This window comes from Lepidochelys kempii, chromosome 14, assembly GCF_965140265.1.
Source record: "Lepidochelys kempii isolate rLepKem1 chromosome 14, rLepKem1.hap2, whole genome shotgun sequence".
Lineage (NCBI taxonomy): Eukaryota > Metazoa > Chordata > Testudines > Cheloniidae > Lepidochelys > Lepidochelys kempii.
In genome coordinates, this window is record NC_133269.1 from 38001017 (window position 1) to 38015718 (window position 14702).

At 46.7% G+C, this 14702-nt stretch overlaps 1 protein-coding gene across 2 annotated transcripts in view; it reads left to right on the top strand.

The window, feature by feature from the left end:
- LOC140898051 (butyrophilin subfamily 1 member A1-like) overlaps positions 1 to 14702 on the top strand; it is a 179779-nt gene that overhangs the window by 13456 nt on the left and 151621 nt on the right. For both annotated transcript variants that reach the window (XM_073311487.1, XM_073311488.1), the window contains exons 4-5: positions 5200 to 5481; positions 8957 to 9064. In XM_073311487.1, the coding sequence (XP_073167588.1) occupies positions 5200 to 5481; positions 8957 to 9064 (390 nt within the window). The remainder of the gene's footprint in view (positions 1 to 5199; positions 5482 to 8956; positions 9065 to 14702) is intronic.

Genomic DNA, 14702 nt, shown 5'->3' on the forward strand with positions numbered 1-14702 from the left:
CCCATACAGCGATCAGATCCAGTACCTCTTGTTTGGTCCATGCTGGAGCTCTTTTGCAATTCTGGGACTCCATGGTCACCTCTGCTGATGAGATCTGCACGGTCACCTGTTCTGATCAGCTTGCCACGCTGGTCAAACAGGAAACGAAATTCAGAAGTTTGCGGGGCTTTTCCTGCCTATCTGGCTAGTGCATGCGAGTTGAGAGCGCTGTCCAGAGCGGTCACAATGGAGCACTGTGGGATAGCTCCCGGAGGCCAATACCATCGAATTGCGTCCACACTACCCCAAATTTGACTCGGCAATGTCGCTTTCAGCGCTAATCCTCTCATCGGGGAGGAGTACAGAAATTGATTTTAAGAGCCCATTAAGTCGATAAAAATGACTTCGTTGTGTGGACGGGTGCAGGGTTAAATCGATCTAACGCTGCTAAATTCGACCTAAACTCGTAGTGTAGACCAGGGCTAAGGTGCCACAAGGACTCCTCGTTGTTTTTGCTGATACAGACTAATATGGCTGCCACTCTGAAATCTCAAAAAGAAAAGGAGTACTTGTGGCACCTTAGAGACTAACCAATTTATTTGAGCATGAGCTTTCGTGAGCTACAGCTCACAAGCTCATGCTCAAATTTATTTGAGCATGAGCTTTCGTGAGCTACAGCTCACAAGCTCATGCTCAAATAAATTGGTTAGTCTCTAAGGTGCCACAAGTACTCCTTTTCTTTTTGCGAATACAGACTAACACGGCTGTTACTCTGAACTCTGAAATCTGTCATTGTGGATAGCTCTCCCACTGCGCTCTTCGCCACGGTCTGCAGCTCAGTGTTGTGGGACGGTGGAGCGGATCGCAGTGCATCATGGGTGTGGGTTCAGCATCCCATGATGCATTTTTCCATCCCAGCATTCCATGAGCTTCGGACTGCATTTCGCTGCATTTTTAACTGCCCCTGTTTGCTGTGCATCCGCCATCTCTACCTGAAAGGATGGCCCCACACTGCTCTCTACCGCTGTGGTCGCTGTTATGAACCATCGCGGATGGTCATGCAGTATCTCATGAGCTCCCAATCTGAACAGGATTCAGAGCTGCCTGACCTTCTATGTGCCATTTATAGAAACAACACCAGATTTCTGCTGGCATTCACGGAGCAGCTGCACACGGTGGACCGTCGCTTTCGGGCTCGGGAAACAAGCACTCAGTGGTGGGATTGCATGGTTATGCAGGACTGGGATGATGAGCAGTGGCTGCAGAACTTACAGATGCAGAAAGCCACCTTCCTGGAACTGTGTGCGGAGCTCGTCGCAGCATTGCAGCTCAAGGATACCAGAATGAGACCAGCCCTCTCGGTGACTATGAACGGAACATGGTGCAGGGCTGGGCAAAGATAAAGGAGATGAGGCAGACATGCCAGAAGGCAAGGGAGGCAAACTGTCACTCTGGTGCTGCACCGAAGACCTGCCACTTCTATTAGAAGCTGGATGCCATCCTCGGCGGCGACCCCACCTCCACCACCAGGAGCCCTGTGGATACTTCAGTGGGGCTGGAGACAGTGGACAGCAGACTCAACCCTGATGACAAAGTCGTGGATGAGGAGGTTAAGTTGGAGGATGATTTGGCGCACACGGCAGGGTCGATGGCGGTGCGGCAAGTCAGGACCTCTTTTCCACTCCGGAGGGTCTAGCCAGTCCCAGCAGTCCATCTCGGGTGTGCAGGATGCAGAAGAGGAGAGGCCCAGTAAGTTATCTTTTTGAGTTGACGCTGCTCTGTTACATGAGGTTCAGCTGTCCTTTGGTCTGTGTATTGTAGAAGTGGGTGAAGGGATACAAATCTGCAAGACTAGCTGTGTTTCAAAGTGCTCCACATTTCCCTTTGAAGCTAAGAAGTGTGGCTGAACAGTGTGTTAACGCACACCGATATTTCAGAGGAATCCTCCAGAAAGATCTCTAGCAAACTTTACAGGAGGTACACACCAATCCTCTGCCAAAGGTTTCTTGTCAGAGCTGCTTTGTTCCTTCTGCCATTGTAGAACACTTTCCCGTGCAACTCAGCAATCACTTGTGCTGGGACCAAAGCAGCACACAGGCGAGTAGCATAGGGACCGGGTCTGAACCCGCATGGGTGCAATAGATGCACCCTTGCTCACCTTCAGGAATGAGATATCAACTTCAATGACCCCCGCCTGTGGAAAATGGGGGCAGAATTTTCATTATTGTCCATGGTCACCCTCAGGGATCCCCTGAAAACATAACCTACCCCTTGTCTCATCTTGAATGCCCACCACCCGTCCAGGCCTCACTTATCATGCTTATGGTGTTTGTGGAGATGTGTGCTTGCCAGGATTCATAGAGAAAGTGATTGGTATGTTATAAGAGGTGAATTTTTCCGTAAGGATTGTATGCTGTGTGTGAACTAACAATGATGCTTCTGTGTATTGTTTCTTGTGCTAATGCAAATGTTGCCTTCAGGGGAACTCCCTACACACTGGCTGAGCACCTTCGCCAGCTAAGGAAGCGACCAAGGCATAGCATGGAGGACATGTACCAAGAGGTTCTCCAATCCTCAGAGAGAAAAGAATCATAGACTTTGTCATAAGGGACCATTATGATCATCTAGTCTGACCTCCTGCACAACGCAGGCCATGGAATGCAGGAATTGGAGAAAAAGAAAAGGAAGGACAGAAAGAGTGAGGAACACATTCTAAAGGGACAGAAGCAAATGATTAAAGTGATGGAGGAGCAAACAGAGATGATGAAGTCCCAAATCATGCTTCAGTCAGAGCAGATGTATGCTCACCTCCCCAGCTAACCCTATTGTTGAAGCACTGCTTACTGCTGTCCAGGTTTCCCATGTAAGATTTCATGAGTCATGGCAGTAAGGGGTAGGCTGGGACTCCCAGGATATGGGAATTTCAACATCCCCCACTGGAATCATCTGGTCTCGAAAAAGGCCCTGTTTTCAGCTTTCCGTACAGGCCAGTGTTCCTCAAGATGCAGTTTAGTATATATTAGTGCCCGATACTCTTATATTCTCACTTATTTATCTGTTTAGTCATGTAGGCATCTGTGGCCATCCCTCCCCATCCGCCTTGGAGTGAGGCCACACCCCCTTGCTACCACATTTCTGTAAAGGCAATCCTTAGTGGGGAATTAGCCATTGCTGGAGCTCAGGCCTTCTGGGCAGGACAGAGCAATATACAGTTTTGGGGCTCAGGGTCTCTGGGCAGGGCAGAGCACCAGACAGTCTAGGGAGCTCGGGCACTCAGGCAGGGAGGAGCACAAAACAGTCTATCACCTGGCAACATGGCTCAGGCAGATGGCAGACAAACGCAGTCCTCTTGGCCTAAGGTGGGTAGGTGGCCACCCCAGGGGTGGGGCAGCCGCAGGGGGTAGAGGGACCCGGGACCCTACTCCACTGCGTCCCAGCCCAGGCCCAGCAGTGGCAGAGGGCTCCACCACTGGATCAGTGAGGATCCCACCACAACACGCTGATCAGCCCTCTCGTACCACCACCACACTGTTGTCTGGTGTCCTTGGGCTACTTCTTATGACCCCCTTGTCGTGCACCTTTATCTTGTGGGGTGTCCTCCCTTTCCCCGGGGTATGCAGCCAGTGGCAGTCCCAGCAGCTCTTCCGTGTCCTTGTTGATATCTCTGGCAGTTCCTTCAAGTCCTCAGTGCTGCAGAGGTCCCTCTTGGGTGCAAGACCCAGCAGTGGGTGGGAGGCGTCTGTCTCCTTCACCATCTCCAGCCCAACTGAGCTGCAGCGCCCACCTTTTAAACTTCCTGTCCGGCCCCTCTGCTTCCGGCACGGTGGGCGTGTCTTGCCAGGCTCCGCCCACCAGGGCATGGGTGGTGGTTCCTCCCTGTCAGGCCTGGAGGGAGGCCACGCCCCCTCGCTACAAGTCACTTTCATAATTGATGGCTGTACGACCTCTATGGGTTCAAGTTTTTTGTTTGTTTTTGCTTTGTTTTTCCCCAGGTTTTGCAAATAATGAATGTAGTATTTTGTTATTTATATGCTATTTCCATCTAGTGCAGGGGTTCTTAAACTGGGGGTTGGGACCCCTCAGGGTGTTGCGAGGTTATTGCATGGGGTGGTCACGAGCTGACAGCCTCCATCCCAAACCCCACTTTGCCTCCAGCATTTATAATGGTGTTAAATATATAAACAAATGTTTTTAATTTATAAGGGGGTCGCACTCAGAGGCTTGCTATGTGAAAGGGGTCACAAGTACAGTAGTTTGAGAACCACTGATCTCGTGCATGGTTTTTGCATTATTTGTGTGTATAAGTTTTGTTCATTGTGTGTTTACATTTTATATAAAAACAATAAAAATAAAGTTTAAAAGAAAAAGACTCCTGAGCGGGGAGGGCTCCAGACATACATCCCTTCTCCACCTCTCCGTGGAGGATCTTCTGTGTGAAACTTCCAAACAGCGTAAGGCTTCTCTGCACACCCGCTGCAATCGAAGTAACTAAATCAGTTTGAATTCACACCTTTGGATAAATTGAAGCCTCTTATTTCAGATTAAGATCATTTTATTTCAGTTTAGCTCATCAGTAAAAGTGTGGTCTGGTGCAGAAGGCATTACCTTCACCCTGTATTTCTTTGTTATCTAATGTCTGTATATTGTGGGTGCGCGTGTGGGTGTGTTTCCTGTCTCTCAGAGGAGTCCAGTTTTCTGCTGCCAACTTCTGTGCTCTGAAGGGTACAAGGCACAGCCAAGACAACCTGAACTCCCCAGTAACAAAGTTTGTTGGTAGTGAATTAATTGAAGGTTTGCCTGTACATACACATGCACTGGTTACAATGAAGTAGTGCAAAAACCTATATGGACACTTTTAAATGGTTTGGAAATGGCTTATATTAATTAAGCTTGAGTCGATTCCATCTTGATTTAAGAATGTCCACACAGGGATGTTCACTGGTTTAACCAAACCACTTTAACTAAACTGGAGCAAGTTTGTGCATAGAACAGCCCTGACATTAACATTAACTTTATTAACATTAACATGTTTATTAACATTAACTTTACATGATGTATATCAAATAGGAATCTGACCACATTAACTGACCAGCCACACTTATGGACTGACATTTGATTATTAGTTTAATAGGAAATGGCTTTTGATAACAGTGTAATGAAGCTTTTCGCTCATTACTGGGCACTGCAGGATTATCACAAGTTTATTTATTTCTTCTGTAGGTTTGGGCTCTGTTCCTGCCATCTCAGTGGAGGGACATCAGGATGGAGGGATCCGGGTGGTGTGTCGATCAGCTGGATGGTACCCACAGCCCGAGGCTCAGTGGAGAGATCTCCAGGGGCAGCTCTTACCATCGGCTTCTGAAAAAATATCCCAAGAGGCCGATGACTTGTTTCAAACAGAGATTGCCATTGTTATAACAGAAGAGTCCAACCAGAAAGTGTCCTGCCATGTCAGGAACACCCGACTCAACCAAGAGAGAGAGTCAGCGATTTCCATAGCAGGTCAGTGCCTGTCCGTGCTGTGCATGGATAAGAACATAAGAATGGCCGTACTGAGTCAGACCAAAGGTCCATCCAGCCGAGTATCCTGTCTAGCAACAGTGGCCAATGCCAGGTGCCCCAGAGGGAGTGAACCTAACAGGTAATGATCAAGTGATCTCTCTCCTGCCATCCATCTCCACCCTCTGACAAACAGAGGCTAGGGACACCATTCCTTACCCATCCTGGCTAATAGCCATTAATGGACTTAACCTCCATGAAATTATCCAGTTCTCTTTTAAACCCTGTTGTAGTCCTAGCCTTCACAACCTCCTGAGGCAAGGAGTTCCACAGGTTGACTGTGTGCTGTGTGAAGAAGAACTTCCTTTTATTTGTTTTAAACCTGTGGCCCATTAATTTCATTTGGTGGCCCCTAGTTCTTATATTATGGGAACAAGTAAATAACTTTCTCCACACCACTCATGATTTTATATACCTCTATCATATCCCCCCTTAGTCTCCTCTTTTCCAAGCTAAAAAGTCCTAGCCTCTTTAATCTCTCCTCATATGGGACACATTCCAAACCCCTATCATTTTAGTTGCCCTTCTCTGAACCTTTTCTAATGCCAATATATCTTTTTTGAGATGAGGAGACCACGTCTATACTCAGTATTCAAGGTGTGGGCGTACCATGGATTTATAGAAGGGCAATAAGATATTCTCCGTCTTATTCTCTATCCCTTTTTTAATGATTCCTAACATCCTGTTTGCTTTTTTGACTACCACTGCACACTGCATGGATGTCTTCAGAGAACTCTCGACGATGACTCCAAGATCTTTTTCCTGATTAGTTGTAGCTAAATTAGCCCCCATCATATTGTGTGTATAGTTGGGATTATTTTTTCCAACGTGCATTACTTTACATTTATCCACATTAAATTTCATTTACCATTTTGTTGCCCAATCACTTAGTTTTGTGAGATCTTTTTGAAGTTCTTCACAGTCTGCTTTGGTCTTAACGATCTAGAGCAGTTTAGTATCCTCTGCAGACTTTGCCACCTCACTGTTTACCCCTTTCTCCAGATCATTTATGGATAAATTGAATAGGATTGGCCCTAGGACTGACCCTTGGGGAACACCATTAGTTACCCCTCTCCATCCACTAGTTACCCCTCTCCATAGATAGACTGAGACACTGCAGACATGGGCAGAGAGTATTTATCATTGTGTCTCTTATTTATTGTCCTGGATCTTCAACGTGCTGAGCACAACTTGGAAAGTCCTGAGCAACCTCTCAAGTCTCTTTGACTCCAGTAGGAGCTGAAGGTGTTTAGCGCCTTACAAGCTGGGATGCCATTGGCCAGATTTTCATAAGAGCTCAGCACCCAGCAAACATCGTTCTTCTCAATTGGGGGTGGGGGCGGGGGGAGGAGGGAATTCTCCTTTGTTCTTGTGCTGTAGTGAGGACTGTGTTGGAACTGCAAGCTATCACTATCAATTTAAGAGCAGGGGTTGGAGTGCAGGTTTTCCAGGTCCTGTTTGCAGGCTAGAGGGCTCTGCAGCAAAGTGAGCAGAATCAGGGTTTGTCTCCAGGAACAGTTAGTTTGTGGCAAGCTGGGGTGTAAATCTCCCTCACGCTAGCCTGGCGCGCACTGTCTGTGTGGACCCTGCTACGTGCACTAACAATTCCGTAGTGCGCTTTGATCTACCCTGCTTTGAAATGGGAACAGTTCAAAGTGCACCAGGGAACTTTTCGTGCGGTGCAGCAGGGTCCACACAGCCTGTTAGTGCGCAGCAAGCGAGTGCAAGGGAGATTTACACCCCAGCCTGCCGCGCACTAACTGTTCCTATAGACGAGCCAAGTTAAAGCAGGGTGAGGTGAGTTGTTCCTGCTGCCTTAGGGAGCAGCCCCTCTCTCCGTTGGGGGGGTTCTTGTGTGTTAAGGTTCTGGACTCTAAGAAATAAAGTCGTGTTACGCTGCAACCTCCCAGCAGGGGTATTTATGTTTGTATCTGACGTCTCTGTGTGTGCTTGAACGTCACAGTCAGTAGGGGTGGGGGAGGGAATTCTCCTCTCTTCTCAGTGTGACTGCTGGGTGCTGAGTGTTTATGAAAATCTGGCTAAAAAAGTCATTTTCCCCAAACAGCAGAAGAGAGCCCTGGGTATGGTCTGAGCATTGCTATTTAGATTACATCTGAAAATACCAGCAGTAAAAGTTCAGGCCCAAAATATGCAGAAACAAAATCTTACCTAATCTTACCTAAGAGTATCTTAACTTTTAGGGAAAAAAGGTCCTGATTTTATGTGTTATTATCTGCCAAATAACTTGGTTAATACCGAATGAAAATTTCATCTCCATAATAATAAAAATGTTGCATTTGTAAAGCACTGTTAATCTGAGGTCTCAAAGTGCTGGTTAGTCTATGATATGCCCAGTATTACCTGACTGTTATGTTCACGGCATACACACTGAGAGTTGAAAACAAAACATAAATACTCTTCCTGTAAGGCTGCAATGTAACTGCTTTATTTCTAAGAATCCAGAGCTCTAACATGCCACAGCCAAATACAGAGAGAGAAAAAGCAGGCTGCTCCCTAAAGCAGAGAACCAGAACTCAGCCTGCCTTGCTCTAGGCTGGCTCTTTGCAGAATGACTTCAGAGGACCCAGACGCCCGCTCCCTACAGAGTCCTCTAGCCTGCAAGCAGCACCAAGAAACTCTTCTGTATTTAAAATGTCAGCTCATAATTTTTACACAGTTTTCAATACACCAGCCACTTGACAAGGATCCTCTAGTCAGCCATTGCTCCAAGGCCCAGGGAAGAGGACTTTGGAGGAATTTTGACTCTGAATTTCCAGGCTCAAGTTTTGTTTTTATTAAAATTCTGCATTAATATATGTTGGGCTAGAATGTCTTGTGTAACTGAGCCCCAGTGAACACAGGGGAGTCAGGGGTGTCAGGCAGCTGGTCACAACCCTCTGATTCTGAGGGCCAGTCTGCACTCGATGCAGCCTTGGGATCACTTAGAACAGCCTAGGGCAGGGGTAGTCAATTATTTTTTGTCAAGGTCCAAATTTCTTGGTCAAGGTATAGTCAAGGTCCAGACACCAGAGAAAATAATAATAATAATGAAAAAAACAATGATAATAATAAGTAAATTAAAAGATTCCAGGGTCCATTCAAAACATCTGGTCGTCTATATTTGGCCTGCAGTCCACCTACTGACTACGCCGGCCTAGGGAATGCTTGAACTTATGCTAGTGGCAGGTAGGTGTTGCATAGCAGAGTCCACCCAACCCCCCCACCCCGTTTAATTAACCATGTTCAGTAACCAGGCTGGGACTTTCATTGGTTTAATAATAAAGCACAAAGGAGCCACATCTCACTGTGTATTTCCCTGTGAGAGTCTTTTAACTAGTCACAGAGTCACCACTGTCACAGTGTCCTGCCTTCATTCTGTGTGTGTTTGCTCCCAAGTCAATGGCCCTTTCTCTTGCAGAGCTGTTTTTCCCAAGAGTAAATCCCTGGATGGTGGCTCTGGGTGTGATCCTGGCTGTTCTCATTGGCTTGGCCAGTTACGGCTTCTGGAGGCAACACAGAGCGAAAGGTGAAGTAATGAGAGGGGGGAACTTGGTGTGTGTGTGTGTGTGAGAGAGAGGTTTAAAAACAAAACGAAAAGTAGAAATACAGGGATTAAGAGGCTATGATTCAATGTTTGGAGGAGTTTCAGGCAATGGGAGCCAGGCTGAGGGTGGAGGGGGAGCTGAATAAATTATGACTTCACATGTGAACCGAGAAGTGTCAAGTGGTTTCACCCTGTCAGATCTCACTCAGGGATCCCAGTCGAATGTGATTCTGAACTACTCCATAGGGACCAGCATGGCTCAGTTTGAAACACTCATGCGGGGCTCAGTGAGCTGGGCTTGGAGCTCCGACATATGGAACTTGGCTGCTTGCAGGAAAAACAGAAAGCAAAGTAGGAGAAGAGAGGGGGCCAATTCTGCCCCCAATTAGCGCCTTGCTAATGCACCCAGATGTGAGCCCCTCTCTGAGGTGCAAGATAACTTATTTATACAGCTAAGCCAAAGCCAATTTAACATAAGAGACAAAAGAAAGCAGAAACTGACAAATATACATACATATCTTATTTGCATACTAACGTTTACCAATCTCCTAGCTCAGTAGGAGCTCTAAGTTAATTAGTTTGAGGACCCATTGTCTCACACTCCTTAATGTTTCTCTTCCTGACAACTATATTTCAATAAACCCTTCAAGTAGCATTTCTTTATTGAATTATAATTTCAATGCTTTCACAATCCCTCCTTTTGGTCAAGCTACGCAATGACCAACAATGACTGGGTTCCACATATCAATCGTTCTTTATCTCTTTGTTCATCAGTGACATTTAAAATCATCAAATTAGCACTCTGGTTTGGGGCAGCTATCTGTGTAGCATGTCTGACACAATTTTGGATACAACAGGAAAGTAACTGAAAACATACAAAAATTATTAGGATTCCAAACAGGAGAGTTAGGGCTCCCTGAAACAACCAGTTTCCTATGCCAGAGAAATTGAAAAGGTTACTTAGCCACTTCCATAAAGAACTTGGCTCTTCGTGGGGAAGATATGCGATTTGTTCTAAGTGGCTAGCACGATCTATTACCTCATTGGTGTTGTCTGCAGACACAGCAGTCTTTTCCAATGAGAGCACAAGTCCCTCCTTTTGCCGCCAGCACTATGTCCAGTGCCTGACGGTTTTGGAGGGCCATCTATCGGATTGCCCTGTTTCTTTGGCCAGGGCTCTTAAACTTTCTCCAGTTTCATTTGCCATTATTTCAACTACTGCTTGTAACCTTAGGAGCCTTTTTGCATGGTGTATTACTCCCCCTAATGGTAGGAAGGAACCGCCAAGGGCCTCTTCCCAGGTTAAGGGGCTTATGTTATTTATATACCATTGGGCATCTGTTAAGTCCCTTCTTTTTCGCCTGAAATTGCGGAAGCGTTCTCGAGGGAAGGTTCCTAGCACTCGGAATTGTGGGAAGAGTCGGGCAGGATAACAGATTCCTGACCAATTAGCTGGTAGTGCGGTATAAGCTCTGGTCCCACACACCCAGTGATGGCCTATTAAGGCCGGGAAGGGTCGGTTGCACCCATTTGTCATATAGGTGTTTGCAAAGGAGGAGTAGTATCCCCCAAAGGGTACAGGGTAATTCTCCTTACGAGGAGTGTTGTTATTTCATGACATTGAAAGACTGTATTGTTTTCACTAATGTTACTGTAGGGGGAACATGAGATTGATTTCTCTGTTTGATCCCAGGTTGAGAAAAAATTCATATCTCCATACCCGGCCCGCCACTTTTTAGTTTTGTTTGAATAATCCCATACACCATTGGCCACAATATGCTGAAGGCCATGGCTTTTCCCCAGATCCAGACCTATCCCATTACACACCCAAAACCAATGACCTTTTCCCTCCACGACACTTATCCATTTAGATGCATTTATTCCCTCCGCTTCCCAAGTGTCATTGCTGTTCCATATTTTGTTAAACGGACGAGGCCCTCCAGTGAGGCCTGGGGACTTGAGTGGGATAGCCAGGACAGGAACACCAGTTTGAGAGTGGGCTGGGATGTGGCTGCAGACCCAGCAATTAGAAATATTAAGGGTCTGAGCTATCCACACCTGCTGCTGAATAAAAGAATTGTCATCATGGTCTCCCCAGACCATAAGATACTAGCAGCCAAGGAACAGCGTCTGCTTCTGGCAACCCTTACAAGAGCGTAGATTGTAAGGTATTGCAGACTGTTCCTCTACGTCTTCTTCTGGAGTCAAAATTGAGTCTGCGTTGTCCTGAGGTGATGCTTGGTTCTCTGGGGATGGTGCCTTCTTACACTGTGAAGCATGTATCCACGCTGCGATGCCAGATAGTTTAACAGCCGTCTGTGTAGTAAGCAGTACCTGATGAGGACCCTTCCACCGGGGCTCCAAGGCGTGCTTTCGATGATGGCGCTGTACGTAGACCCAATCACCTGGCTCGAGGTTGTGGCATGCGTCGGAGGTGGGTTCCATGGGCCAGGCAGCTCGAACCTGTTTATGGAAGTGACTTACAGCTTGCATTAGTCCCTTGCCATACTGAAGGAGCGCTCTGTGAGTCAAGTTCAAATCTGGAAAGGGAGTAATGGTAGTCATAGCTCGCATAGGACATCCCATAACAATTTCAAAGGGACTTAATTTATGCCTTTGGGATGGAGTGGATCTCATGTCCATAAGGACTAATGGTAAGGCTACTGGCCAGCTTAATCCTGGAGAGTCACAAATTTTAGCAAGCTTATTCTTAAGTACACCATTTCGTCTTTCAACTGCACCTGCACTCTCTGGGTGGTAGGGACAGTGCAACAGGTGTCTGGTATGCAATAAATGGTCCAGGTGTTGAACAAGTTGTCCAGTAAAATGTGTACCCCGATCACTGGACAGAGTAGCAGGAATTCCCTTGGCAGGCATAATATGATTTAACAAACATTTGGCAACAGACTGTGAGTCAGCCTTGCGACAAGGAAAGGCTTCACTCCAACCAGAGAATAAACATACCATAACCAATATCAATTCATATTGTTGACACTTAGGCATTTGTGCAGGAACGGTGCTTGAGGCAGGTCCCGGAACCCCTGGGCCACTTTTACAGGTTTACCAATATTATGGCTTTGGCAAATGGTACAGGCTGCACAGTGGCGGGCTGCAAAAGAGCTAAAATGGGGGGCCCACCATCCTGTCTTAGTTACAGCAGAGACCATCCCCTCCTTTCCGACATGCGAAACACCGTGTAGCAGGGCGGCCAGAGACGGGTAGAGTGAAAAGGGGGCTACAAAGGCACCAGTAGGCGAGCGCCAAAAAGAATCGGGATGTAGAGAGCAACCTTGGGCAACCCAGGATTCTTTCTCGGTTTCTGGGGCAGAGTCTTGGAGCAGGGCGAGGTCAGTGAGGGACCAGGAGGGTAAGAGGAGAGCAGAGAACAAGGGAATCAGACACTGCGACTAGGCGCGCTGCAGCAGCTAGACCACGCAGGCAGGGGGGTAAGCCTTGGGCAACAGGGTCTAAAGCGGCAGAGAAATAAGCCACTGGGCGGTTCTTTTCTCCGTGCATCTCAGTGACAACTCCAAGTGCACACCCAGATTGTTCGTGGCAGGAAAGGATAAAAGGCTTAGAATAGTCAGGCAGCCCTAAGGCAAGGGCAGAAGCCAAACCCTGTTTGAGGGAAACAAAGGCAGAATTGGCCTCAGGGGGCCACAGCATGGGGTCAGGCACAGAGAATCGAGTGAGTTCCTGGAGAGGTTTTGCAAGGGAGGCATATTGGGGAATCCATTGTCTGCAAAATCCAGCCATGCCGAAAAACTTCTGGACCTGGCTTGGGGAGCGGGGTCGGGGAAAGGTAAGGATAGCTTGGACGCGAGTGGGAGAAAGTGCCTGGGAACCCTGGGAGAGGAGAAAGCCAAGGTATGTGACAGAAGCTTGACAGAGTTGTAGTTTAGAGCGAGAAGCTTTGTGACCCTTATTTGCTAGGGCAGTAAGGAGCACTAAAGAGTCAGTTTCAGAGGCAGACAATGAAGCAGAACAGAGGAGTAGATCATCTACATATTGGACTAGTGTGAACCTGGACAGGAAAACAAGGTCAGCAAGGTCTCAGGCTAATGCCTGGGAAAAATAGGATGGGCTTTCAGTATATCCCTGGGGTAGTGTGGTCCATGTGTACTGTTGCCCCTTGTAAGAAAAGGCAAACAGGAACTGGGAGTCAGGGTGAACCAGGACAGAAAAGAAAGCAGAGCACAAATCAACAACAGTAAAATGAGTTGCATCTGGTGGGATAGAAGCTAGAATCTTTGAGAGAGGCAAGTTTTGATTCTGTCCACCTATGATTTGCCTCTTTCCACCACTGCATGAAACAATCAACCTCTCCTTTTGCCAATTTAGTTTTAGGTTGGCCGAGTTTGTCTTTTAGGACGTCTACTCGGTCTTTGTCCCAAGATCCTAACAGTGGCCACTGAATTTTGGGATTCTCCTGAGTTAGCCTTTTGCATTCCCATACACATCTTTCCCCCCCCTCATCCCCTCCAAGGTCAGCCTTTTGAAGCCATCCCCCACCCATGTCATGAGGTTTTCTGTTCATTAAAACACAACAATGCTAGCAACAAGACAAACACCACAAAACATAGATCCATGGTATTCTGTGTATATGTGTGTATATAAAGTCTGCTGCAGTTTCCACGGTAAACATCTGATGAAGTGAGCTGTAGCTCACGAAAGCTCATGCTCAAATAAATTGGTTAGTCTCTAAGGTGCCACAAGTACTCCTTTTCTTCATGGTATTCTGAGTTATTCTTCCGCTGGCGCCAGCTTGCTTGTAGAGTCTAAAAACAAAAGAAACAATTTCCACCCCCCTGGTGAGGACAGATTATTGCTTAATAATAATACCACTTTCTTTTACAAATTTCCTTGCTAATTGCAGGAAAAACAGAAGAATTACCTCCAGGCTGTACTTATTTTGTTCTATAGTCAGGCTGTTCTATAGTCAGGCTAGTGAATTACCCCACTCACTGGTCATTTATGAAATTCATGAGGTGGTGTACCTCAGTTTCCCCTCTTGTGCAACAGACCATGTTTGCAATAGTTTCTCTACTGTACCGAGCTTTAAGTTTATTCTCAGGTAATAGCTGAGACACAGCTTCAGATTTTAGCACTATACACACACACAAAATTCTCTTTTGCCTAACATCCCTTGCACTGTGATTACTCTTTTACACAACTGAACCCCGATTACACTTCCATCTTGTACAACTAGACACAGCCAGGAGCAGCCAAGTTAAGTTCCAATAGAAACCCCTTACATCCTTTAGTGATTTTGATTACATTACCCAATAGTCAAACAATTTTGATCAGATTCTCTCTCTGCCTGCTGCCTGCAGCAGTCCCTTATAGACCATTTCTGTGGGAAAAGGGCACATTTTCCCTCAGAATAGCTGTAAAGGCTTCTGGGGACAGAAGCATAGTGGTGGTAGTAGCCACTCTATCTGACCCCATTAGCCTATACCATTTTCCCAGAAATTTACAGGAGTCCGGAATCTTCCTAAAATACATAAACCGAGCCAGCGTTCCTTTAGGGAACTGTCCCGACTTAGACGTCTGGTTACCCAAGCAGGAGGACTTTACACACCAATCACACAAGAAGGAAAGTCGGGTTCGTCAGAGCGAT